General features: G+C 44.5%; 1 protein-coding gene across 3 annotated transcripts in view; it reads right to left on the reverse strand.

Moving 5' to 3' along the window:
• Positions 1–1956: 1956 nt before the first annotated feature.
• Positions 1957–12275, reverse strand: part of satb2 (SATB homeobox 2) — a 42905-nt gene continuing 32586 nt past the window's right edge. The window contains exons 12-14 of one of the 3 annotated variants that reach the window (XM_070837844.1): positions 12243–12275; positions 2596–2802; positions 1957–2497 (exon numbers count right to left, since the gene is read on the reverse strand). The exon at positions 12243–12275 is cut by the window's right edge and continues 162 nt beyond it. In XM_070837844.1, coding sequence (XP_070693945.1) covers positions 2012–2497; positions 2596–2802; positions 12243–12275 — 726 coding nt within the window. In that variant the 3' untranslated portion in view covers positions 1957–2011. The remainder of the gene's footprint in view (positions 2498–2595; positions 2803–12242) is intronic. The other 2 variants (XM_070837843.1, XM_070837842.1) reach the window with 2 other exon arrangements.

Consider the following 12275-nt stretch of genomic DNA (forward strand, 5'->3'; position numbering starts at 1 on the left):
CTGGATGATTTCATTGGAACTGCATTTGAGTCTGACCCTGATTCCTGTCGTACAGAGAAGCACAATAATATCATATGGAGTGATTTGAGTCAACGTAATAATTAAAAGGCAGGTCACGTGTTTGAGCATAGCAGCCGATCAGGACAGTCAACACACTCCATACTTGTACACAACTGCACCAGACATCAAACAAAAAACAGCTCTTTTTAAATACTCTTCTGATTGAGTTTGCCTGGCACAATGAAATGAAATGATTTCACTGAATTGTCCAAAGGAAGTAAAAACATCACTCTTCTGGTTCTCCAAACTGGCTCAAACACTTAAAGTCACTCAGCAAAATAAAAAATAAAAGTATATCAATGACAGTTTATCCCGAGTCGGATATTTACAGGCATCAAAAGTGGAGAACGGAGTCGAATCGGCCAGATTTCTTTAATGGCTCAGAAAAGTAGATTGTCATCAACTGCAGCAAAAAAACAGTTTTGCTTTCTCATTTGAGTATTTCTTTTGAACAGGTCTTATCTAGTATTTTTGGGAACCAGAACTATAAAAAATGGCATAATACAACATTTGGGACAACAGTTTTTTACCCAGTAACCCTCAGTAACTGCTTCTTTTTCTTTTCTTTCGTGCTCCGCTTCTTTTCTTCCTCTCCTTGCAGGGCAGAGCACTCTTATTGTCGCGTTACCCAAACAACCGCCCAGTTCTGAAAACCAATGTTTAAAACCATGGAAATAAAAACTAAAAATAGCACGTGATGACAGCAATTCTAACCATAATAACAACAATAATAACAATAATGATAATAATAATCATGGGTAAAGATAGCAATAAATAGGGTTGGTGAAGTTTAAGTGCGGGTAGGTGTGGTGAAACACAAGACTGTGGGCACCAATTAGAGAGAGGAAAAGGGGGAGAGAGTGAGATGGAGAGAGGAGAGGAAGAGTGGAAGGGGTGGACTACCGCACATAAAGTGACTGATTGTTTGGTTGCTGAATCTCCGCTCTGTCCTTCCTTTCCTGACATTTTTCTCTCCACACATACACAAGCGGTGCCAGGAAGGGTACACGGGCCCGAGTGTCCCCCCCACGCCACATCCTCTTGATGTCTGTCCACCGTCCTTCTGCCAAACTGTCCCACTGCTCCTCTCTTGAGTCTTTTTAAACCTCACAGTGTTTGTGAGCCTTGAGAAGGGAGACAGACAGACAGACGGACGGAGGGAGGGAGGGAGGGAGGGAGGGAGGCGAGAGTACGACACATCCACAACATATCAGTGTCTTTGTGAAAAGTGAGTGCTCAACGGGACTGGTAGTGATTCTGGTAGTGTGAGCGTGAGGCGAGGGCCAGGTGTGCGGTGGTCATTTCCTTCTTCCACGTTGAAATGGGGCTCGCAAGTGATCAGCGGGCGCCGTCTGTCCACGTTCGTCGGCAGGAAACAGCATTAGCAACATCAGATGTGTCCTGAGGATTTATAGGATTGTAGAGGTCTATAAATGTCACTCAGCGGGGTAAATTCAACCCAGCATGTCGGGAGTGTGTTGTTACGTGACTGTGCTCAGACTTTAGAGATGGCCAACAGGAACAATTGGTGTCCAAAGTCAGTGAAATCCCTCCTCCTGGGGGTGTGGGTGGGTGGCGACCGGCTGATTTGGAGAAAGTTCTGTGATGATTTCAGTTGGAGACTTGTGTTTTGTGTTTTGTGTTTGGAGGTTGGAGGCGTGAGCAGCAATAGTCTTACAGGTTGTTTTTTTTTTAATATATTATTTAGATGTTTTTTGGAAAACTGTCTTTCACAGTTACACAACTGCTGCCGTGTCACAGCACACTGCAAATCTGCTGTCACTGCTGAGGTAATTTCACTCTACAAATCAGATTTTCACAGATGTCTGTCTCAGATTGTCACTATACAGTTCATGACCAGTTCCTCACACCATTATCAGAGGCCTTCTCTTCATCTTGCTGTCCCTCCCTCTCTCTTTGTCTCTGTCCTCTCCTCACCGTGTGTCAGTCTCTACCTTTGGTAGTCAGCCTGCTCTCTGGGACTGGATGCGGAGCTCCCAGGGCCACCAGGCCGGCCGTGGCCCTTGTCCTTGCCCTCCTCCTGAGCAGTGTTGCTTCCGGAGGACGACTGGCTGGAGTTGGAGCTGGAGGAACCCGGAGGCTGGTTCAGTGCCCCTGTGCCGCCACCGCCCCCATCTGTGGACTGGTAGATTTCCTCGGCTCCGTCCTCACTGGACTCTGGGTCCTCTGAGCCCGAAAGCAACTCCTCTTCCCTGTATTCGCTGACGTCCACCCCTCCGCTGGCGGCAGCCCCCTCACTCAGCTCCTTGAGGCGGCCGTGGTGCTTGACGTGGTAGCGCTGGTTCTGGAAGAACTTGATGATGGTGTGTTTGGGCAGGTCAAGCTGTGCTGACAATGTGTGGATGGCCTCCTGGTCTGGATACAGGCCAACATCCTGGATGAAGCTCTGCAGGATGCCCAAGGCCTCCATGGAAATCTAGAATGCACACAAAGATAGACGCCCAAATGCTTACCGATTGCTTCCTGGGACCCGATGATGGTCCTGAACTGAGGAAGCACAATAACACAGTGTACCTTAGTGCGTGATCGTGGCTTCTTGTTGCTCCCACTACTGCCAACAGAGCCAGGTGGACATCCGGCTGCAGCTCCCGCTCCCACATTCTGTGAGCCCTCCTCGGTTACTGGGGCAGATAACTGCTCTTCACGCATTGGAGATAGACGGTGCTCCTTCACTGGGGGCGGGGGTGGCCTGTGAAGTGCCTGACGAGAAAGACAAAACAGCTGATTAGTGGGGCGCAGTGACCCCTGATCAGGACTGCAGGATTTAATTCAAAGAAACGAATGGCAGCCATTTTATTTCTTTTCCATTGAAACAAACACCTTTGCATTTGTGTCCACTATTCACATTAGATCCAGTGCAGGTTTAACATTTGGATGCATTTGTGCGTCTTCCTTCTAGATAATTATGTTCAGAGTGTCATCAGTAGCTGACATTAACCTTGTATAATGCACCACCTCTGCTGAAACAACTTGTCACCCGTCCCCCAGTAGGCTGGGCTGCAGGGTGAGCCGAGGGTGAGAACAAGTGTTCCACAGCTCATGGGTGTCACGGCCTATTAACCAGCTCCAGGATGGCATTCAAACTGTTTTGTTTTCCTCAGTATACCTTTGACCTAATGTGTATATCATTAGCTCTGGTAAGGAAGTCTCTTATTTACAAACGTATGACACCCCATCACTATTTAACCAGCACATTGAAAAGCTCTGAGGGAGGACAAAGACATTTGTTGCAGACAGTTTGGTGCATGGAGACAACTGGTTTTACAGCAAAACCGTGAACAAAGGCCTGGACAGGGCTTTTGAAATGAGTACTAAACTGTTAAACTGTCACCCAGAACAAATAACACCAAAACAATATACAGTCATTTCAGTGCTGTGTTTTATTAACTGTGGGACACTGAGGCACATCGAAACAGTGATTTGCGAATTACAAATGTGAGTATCGTCGTAACAGTTGGAACAGATTTGAGCCAATTCAGAGCTCCAATATATTCATGTTCAGGCCTAAAGTAGTTAATCACTTATTCTGCTCATGTGGGTCACTAGTGATGTTCTAATGCTGCAGCCTTACTTCACATTCAATATTATTTATAGGTTAAATATAAATCTAAATATGTTTGATCAGGTCGATCTGATGAACTTCAGCCGAGTGTATCTGGATATTATTATTGACTCAGACAGTTATGAGCTCAGTGTTAGCAGGTTTCCAGAAAGATCTATACACAGAGTCTTAAGAAGATTTCAGGAAGGTGTAAATGGAGAAAATGGAGATTATAGATGGGGGGTTGGTGTAGAAATGCGTTTGTAGCTCAGAGGGACAGTGAAGGATCCCCGGGCTGTCAGACAGCAGTGGGCAGGACAGAATGAAGTGTTGTGAGGGAAAGTGGGGACTCTGGTTGTTTGTTAGAAGGTAGTGGCTGTTGTGAGAGCGTTGCGGTTGCGTCCCGCCCGCTCACTTTAAGAGCAGGGAGGGGCCTCCCCGCTGGAATGCCCAGCTATAAATCTGTGGCGCATTAAAATTAAAGGACCCACATAAAGATAATAGTCATTCACTTTTCTCTCCCTTTCTTCAATAATAACAGGGTATTACTTAAATAATATTGAGGGCAGGCCAGACCATGAAATTGCTCCGATTTCATTTGCAGGAGCTGTATTTTCGGGGGGGGGGCAATTTACCGGAATTCAGTAGGTTGTTCCTGTTTTTCTCCTGATCCTCTGTTTCTTTCACGCACACTGATGATTTTAGATATTGAGAAAAGAGTGCTGGAAAACCGACGACAAGCACCAACAGGGTGAGAGAAATAGGCGCTGCCCTAATGAGGACCACACAGCCACAAACATCCCCCATACAATCTCACTCAGACACTTAATAACTAAATTGAGGGCAAATAATGGAGAGGATTGCGAACCGCCCTCAGTTCACAGTCCCTCATCATCTCTACGCTTATTTGGGATGACAGCAAGGACTCTTGGATCGGTCGCCACACACACACACACACACACACTTGCATGCACCGTTGGTGGGGCCTGGTCTCCCTCATGCACTAATGATGATGTTAGAGAGCAGAGCCAAACACACAGAGCTGGTCACACTTTATCTCTGAAGACTTTGTGTCTCTCTCTTCCTTCAGCCGGCCGTCCTCTTCTACACTGACGCTCATCTTCCAGACCTTGCCTTTTTCTCTCTCTACTGTATTTTCCTTTGCTTCTCCTCCTCTACTATACTTTCTCTTTCCTGCCTCCCTCTACCCTCAACTCTAATGCATCAGGACACTAATGAAGTGGGCCTCTGCCAAGCCAACATGACTCTACATCCAAATCAGCCCGGAACTGGTGCCAGGAGCCCCCACCCCCCTATGTCCTCCACCTCCACCTCTCTCCATCCCACTCCCTCTCACTGCTGTCCCTCCCACTGTAACTCCCCACTTTTAACACCTTCAGTCCCACCTCCTCTGTATGTTTGTGCTCTTCGGCCTGCTGTCACAGTCTATCAGTCACTTCTGTCTGTTACAGTGTTTCCTCAAAGCACAGTTTACATAATTTTTCAGTGTATATTAAGAATTCTTGTAAATAAAATCTTTAAAATAAAAACCTGATTCTGTAGAATTAATATTTCAAAAGTTTGGATTCTTGCACATAAGTCTGTAATGAACTGGTGCAATAATAAATATGGCAGCTTGATTAATGGAAGCACTTTCTCAACACTGCAAGATGACTAATCAGCATCTTCCTCCAGCAGGCAGCGTGGTGGGAGCGTAAAATCCAGGTGATCGTCAAAGTGATCAGTTCCTCATGGTACATGTAATCAGCCTCGGCACATGTCACATGACAGACTTAGACCCCAGGGACAGTTGTAGCCACCCTCCTGCATGCTGCTGCTCCCCAGGTCTGATCCTGCTCACCAGGTCTGATCCTGCTCCCCAGGTCAGCAGGACGCTCCTCAGCGCCTCCAAAGGATTCATACAGCTGTTTTCTGACCTGCCACCTCCTTGGTTATGGTTTGGTTAGGCTCGGGGGAAAAAACTGCTTGTTTAACGCTGGGAAAATATGGTGGTTTGGGTTAAACAACCACATGTTTAAAGGCAGGGAAAGATGATGGTCAGGGTTAAAAGTAGACCTGCAGTTCTCAGTTAATGTTTGGCAAAGTTCAGAACATTGATTCTGCATAAGAAACGGAAAACTATGACTCTCCTCCTTTTAGAGGCACTACAATAACGTGAGGAGCCTTTCTCCTGTGCTTGGACAAGTTTCTTAGTTGACAGGACCAGAAAAGTTCCCCGTCAGGTGAATGCAAACGTAGGTTGGTTTTATTAGGAATATGAACGAGCAAACCAAATGTAGCACCAGTGATGAAGTGTAACTAAGAACATTCACTCAAAGTACACCTCTTGTAATATTATTATTATTATTATTATTATGTTGTATTTCCATTTTTTTAATCCATTATATTTGATTGACAGCTATATTTATGCTTTACTTACCTACTATCTAAATCATATGATGAGCCTATATACTGTGATGCATATTAAACGTTTATTATCCAGAATATAGAATAGATTAAATTAGCTCCACCACTACGATGCTGTAATAATAATATCAGTGATAATATTACAATGATGCATTAGATATACATCCAAAGAGCCTTTTGTGCATAGTGAACACTTGTAATACTTTAAAGTATACTTAAGTGATAATATGTGTTTGATTTTATGACTTGTACTTGTAGTTGTGTATTTTTTAAACAGTGGTAGTGCTTTTGCCCATGTAAAGTAACTGAGTACTTCTTTCACCGCAGTAACTCGTGTTTCCTCTCTGGCAGACAGTCCTGCTTCAGACTGACATTAAGCTCATTCATGTTTTTCTACTCTTTCACAAACACTACTTTTTGGCGGAAATAATCACTGAACAGAACAAGTCAGACGAGTTCTTGTTAAAACTACCATCAATAGATGGTTACAGTATATTTGTCTCTTTCCATCGCTCCCTCCCTCTGTCTTTAGCTCCTCCTCCCGTCTCTGACCATTACACTTTGGAAGAGTCAGCATGTCACTGCAGAGCAACACAATACAGCCCTGCTCTCCCAAAACCACAAGCACTGGAGCCCCGCGGCAAGACCAGCTCTTCTCATGGCATGATTCAATATTCCTGAAGTACGCCCCCTTTTTCCCTTTTCCCCTCCTCCTGGCAACACTGCGAGAACACTGCAGTCAGATGAAAAAGTTTTCTTTTAAACGTAAATCAAGGCAAATTATGATGCAGAACTATGAAAGAATTATAGAACATGAAATATTCATCCTCTCCTTAATGAGCTCTGGTCCTCCAGGGCCCCTAACACTCTCCCTCTCTCTCTCTCTATGTTTTGGTTCGGGGGTGGCCACCAGAGACACCATTAACACAGAGATAAATATGTAATGAAGAAAAAAATCACTTTTCTGTTAGTTTTGTGCATGACTTCACCTTTCTTGTTAATCACTGTGCTTTCCTTATTTTGTTTTCCCTCTCCGTCTGTCCGTCTGTCCGTCCGTCTGTCTGTCTGTCTGTCTGTCTGTCTGTCTCTCACTCTTGCATTTGAAAAAGTATGTGTGCTTGTGATTCATGAGCCTAAAGGAGTAGATGAGTCACTGCACATTTCCTTTTTTTGCCAAATAATGTTTCCTTCATGACAAGCTGTATGCACATAATGTTACTGAGGCTAGCTGGGACTACGTGTGTGTGTGTGTGTGTGTTGTGTGTGTGTGTGTGTTGTGTGGTCATACATGTGTACACGCTTGTGTTGTTGCATATTTTTTTGGTTCAAACTGCGTGTGGTATTCATTCCATTTATCTGCAATTAAACAATTAACTTAATTGTGGTTTGCCAAAAAGCCCAAACTCCACCCTGTAGTGAGTAAGAGGCCACCGGGATGCACTGAAGACTGGAGGGGGACTGGAAGGAAGGGGGGGGGGGAATGGTGGGGGTGGGGGGCATCTATTTCTGCTCAAAGTGAACAAATGAAGGCTGCACTCAAATTATTGTATCATCATTATTATTGTATATTGCTTCGACAGTTTTACCCCATTTTGAAAAAAATGATAATACAGTTTTGGAGAAACTAATTTACTGTGACAAAGACACAGAGGAAGGACTTTAAGGAAGAAGACGACCTTCAATAATTTCTCCTTTTCATAACTGATGACTGATATTACTGAGATGTTATGATGTCATGGTCACTAATGGTATCTGGTTATGGTCTGTTGTGTCTTTGAGTTCAGGGTAAACTCTAGAAGGTTATTGTGTCTGTTGTGGAATAAGTAAAAATATCAGTACCTTAAGATAAAAACACTTTATTACATGTAGAGGTACCAAAGTGTTTTTCCATCGTTGACACTTCTGCATCACACCGATGTGAAAGCGGTGTTTTACTGTTGTAGCTGCTTCAGGTGGAGCTAGTTTGACTGAGCTACTTTACTTTATTAGCTATGTAAGTGTGGTGGGGCCAGGCCCATCCAAGGAGCACCAGATGAATGTGAGGGGAGGTGAACTGCTTCGTGGGGCTGGAGAGAAGAGAAGACAACAGCTCTGCTGCACTAACTTCTGCTCACTTTTTGGGCCTTTTGGATAACTTTACCTCTTTGGGCCTCAAACTGCATTTAAATGAAACCATTTGAGATGTTTAGAGGGGAATGTCTCTCATAGACATCTGAAAATTGATCGGGGCCCCGGCTGCATGGCTCTGGTGGGAACTTTCCAAACTCTGAGAAAGTAATACCTAATGATGTCATCAGGGTTGTCTTGGCTTGAGCTTGCAGACTTCACATTTTTAACAGTCCGTGTTACAAAATCAGGGTGTGGAGTCTAAAAGACGTGTGCAGTGAGAGTCTAATGAAGAGACACTGTCGAGTTGCATTATGGGAAGTGCGGGGTCGGAGCTTGACTCATGTAATGCCCTACTGTAAGCCACTCCTCCTCTATTCTGCCTCTCGCTTCTTTCTCCTAAAAGAGAGGCTGCTTTGGCAGTAAACACCTTTGGACTGGAGTGAGACACAAAGAGAGAGGAGGAGGGTCGCAGTGGTTGGTACTTCTTGTTTTAGTCCACTACTCCTGGGGTCTCTCTCTCTCTCACACACACACACACACACACACACACACACACAGCAGAAACAATAAAGAAATTATTTATAAGGCCAGACTCTGCCAAATTAGCTGTGGGACGCACTTAACTGCTAAAGCCGTATGAATAAGAGCTGTGGAGCGACCAGGACCATGTCAGTCATGAAGAAATGTGATGCTGCTGAGGTTACTGACACATCACACACACACACACACACACACACACACACACACACACACACACACACACACACACACACACACACACACACACACACACACACACACGTAGCACCTGCAGACTCCAGACACACTGTGACACAGTCCTTCCCCCAACATACAGAAATGGCTCATGCTACTGTAGCAGTCCAGTCCACACACACACACACACACACACACACACACACACACACACACACACACACACACCACTGGTGTGTGGATTAACTGTACAGCTATGCCTCAGCACCACATTCATTTTTCATGTGTATTGTGCGGTTGGTTGTTGCAGTTTCAGAGTCCCTCTCATTGTCCACAACACAAAGAGTGCTCAGATTACCAACTATCAGTGTGAGAGTTTGTGTATATGCATGTGTGGCAGATGGGACACATGTGTGGTCTGTGGTGGCAGGCTGGCTGGAGCCTGAGGTTGGTGGGGGCTTCATCTGGGACAGAGGGAAGTCTGAAGACAGCGTAGTGAACACGCACATATTTACACACACACACACACACACACACACACACACACACACCTCAGTTCCCATTAATAAATCACTAGTGTTTCGCCACAGCTCGTCTCCCTGTGTCTTTGGAGGGGGTGGGAGGTGGTGAAGGGGTTACAACATGGGCGTTATGGGGGTAAACTTTATTTTTAGTCTTTGCTGAGAGTGTGAGAGGAGCAGAGGAATGTGTTAATGGTGCCACCACAGCTTCCTCCCTGTTTTCCCATCAGCCTTTGATATAGGGCTCTGAATGGGACGAGAGAAAAATTGCTTGGTGGTGGAGTGAGGTGGGTGGGGCTGCAAAACAACCCGTAGGATTTGCGTTGAGATACTAAATGAGAAGTTTCAGCATTTGGCTGTTTTTGATTTATGGCATATGGCATATTCTATATGTGGTATATAATGGCTTTGCATTGGGGGGCAGGGTGGGCTGGTGGTTAGACAGAGAATCTCTCGGTGGGGAGACCTGGGCTCAAGCCCACGCTGCTGAGGTGTATTTGGGCAAATTCATTTTGTGTGGCTGATCCTGAACTTTGACCTTTTTACAGTGCAGTGTAGAACAGTGATACATTTTCTGTGGCTGTTCCTCTGGACTCCACAGAGTCTCTCATGTGTGCAGACATAATGAGGCTGGAGCCAGCACACGGGTAGCCCAGCTAACCCTAGCTTTTAGACTGAACAGTTGGCCTGGCTTTGTTCAGAATTCACCTGCAACAGATTTCCCATGAAGCATCTGTGTAAAAACCAGGCGTGGCAGTTTTTCAGAGAGACTATTCCTCAAAATGTTCCTCAAAAATGTCTCATCAAAGTCAACTTAGTTTGTGTTCTGGAGCTTTCTATCATGCCATATGATATTCATCAGCAGATTAACTTTGCCAGTTGTCACAGAATTTGACATTTTTTCTAACCTGTTTAAGGACTTCCTCTCCACGGTAGCTTCAAAGTTCAGATCCTGATAATTTCATATGATACGATCAAAACGCTTTGTGTTTTTCAACTGAATGAATTAACTTCTGACTTACTGAAATTCAACTTTTCAGGCGGTGTGGACAAGAACTCCTGTAAATCCTAAAAATGGAAGTCTGAACATCTACATTTCCACAGCAACTTCATCTACTGATAAAGCCAGTCGATAGTTCTCATCATTCACCCGACCTCAGTCCAACTGAACACTTACTTAGTAAAGTAACTTAGTAAGTAACTTAATGCAAACAGCCGCTGAAACAAGCAAACTGACTGCAACAGATTTAAAAGCAGATATACACATAAAGTGTTCTTTTCATTTGTCCCACTTTGATCCCTAAAGCTAAAACCTCCAACCTTTTTGATGTTCATAGACAGGCAGGGGTCAGGGTGCCAGAGTGGTGGAGGTGGTGTTGGTGGGGGCTGAATGACTGAAGCCGACTGAAGCCGACTTGTCACTGTGCTTCCTGCATCGATCTCCCTCAGCCCCTCTGCTGCCTCTGTCTCCCTCCTTAAAAACTAATGGGGCATTTCCTCCAGTGCCACACCACCCAGCAACACTGTTTACTCTGCGCTCCACTGGGGCACGCACAGACACACAAACACATGTGCACACATGTGCACAAACAACCGCATCAAACAGGGCATTGCATACTGACACCAAATGAATATAATAAGGAATTAATAATGGCAGGTGTGGTCTCTGACGGAGGAGACGTACAGTTTCATCCTTGATGATTTAAAAAGTGTGTAATGACACGTGGCTGAATGCCATGAGAAAAGAAACTAAATACATTAATAATACGAGTGCCATCATGACCCTTTGTGAAGGTCTTTATACTTATGTGCTTTTACTCCTCACATTTAGGTACGAAGCAGATTCAGATTAACGATACAAAACATAGTCAACAAATAATTATGATGCATTAATATGGATAGAGATACAACTTGTTCTTCACAAGATACCCTGCAGTATCTATACTAAAAAAATAGCACCACCATCCTCTACATGGATGCTTCAATAATTAGAAATTCAGATATACAATATATATCATTCTGCATGCAGGAGATTTATTTGTCTTGTACTAAATAATAATAATAATAATAATAAACCTGGCACCATCACTGCTACACCACATGCTTGTGTTTGTGCGTGGTGAATAATGCTTCTATTATAAAGGAGTTGCTGAACATCTTTATACCTGACTTAACATGTATTCTGCCTTCAAAAAGAGCAGACATGTTAAAGGAATAATTCAACATTTTAGCTGTCTGGAGGGAATTAGATGAGAAGATCGATACCACTTTCATGGCTGTCTGTTCAGTATGAAGCTACAGCTAACAGACTGTTAGCTTAGCTTAGCACATAAGCTGAAACAGTCAGCCTGTTTCTGTCCAAGCCATAGACTGTATAAGACACGGACGTTGTCTCCGAGACGTCACCCGCAGGTTTCTGCAAAGCCAAAATGAAGCTCTAAACTAAAAACTGACTGAAAATGACTGGGGGTTATGTGTTGGACTATTTCTTGACTGGGACTAGTTACCAGGAAACCAGTGGAGCCGCCAGGAAGTTACTCCCCCCAGCCAAGAAATGGTCTGACACATAGCACCCTGCAAAAAGTTGCCATTACTACAGCAGGATCTGGTGGTAATACGTTTTCAGGATACTTTTAAATGGTGGTGAAGCAAGACAAGGTGTTTCACCACAGTCAGCTTGAACACTTAAACACAGTGGGAAGAGGTGATGTGTGGGGGAAGTCTGTTTTCACTGCACAGACAGGAAGTGGATTTTAATGCAAAGACTGTAAAGCGTTATTATAATCCATCCATCCATCCATCCAGACATGTGAGGTGCAGCTGTACACACACTCGTGTGTGGGTCTTACCTGTGTGTCCTGTGGCAGGTGGAGGACGGTGTG

The sequence above is a fragment of the Pempheris klunzingeri genome, chromosome 10 (genome assembly GCF_042242105.1).
Source record: "Pempheris klunzingeri isolate RE-2024b chromosome 10, fPemKlu1.hap1, whole genome shotgun sequence".
NCBI classification, from domain to species: Eukaryota; Metazoa; Chordata; class Actinopteri; order Acropomatiformes; family Pempheridae; genus Pempheris; species Pempheris klunzingeri.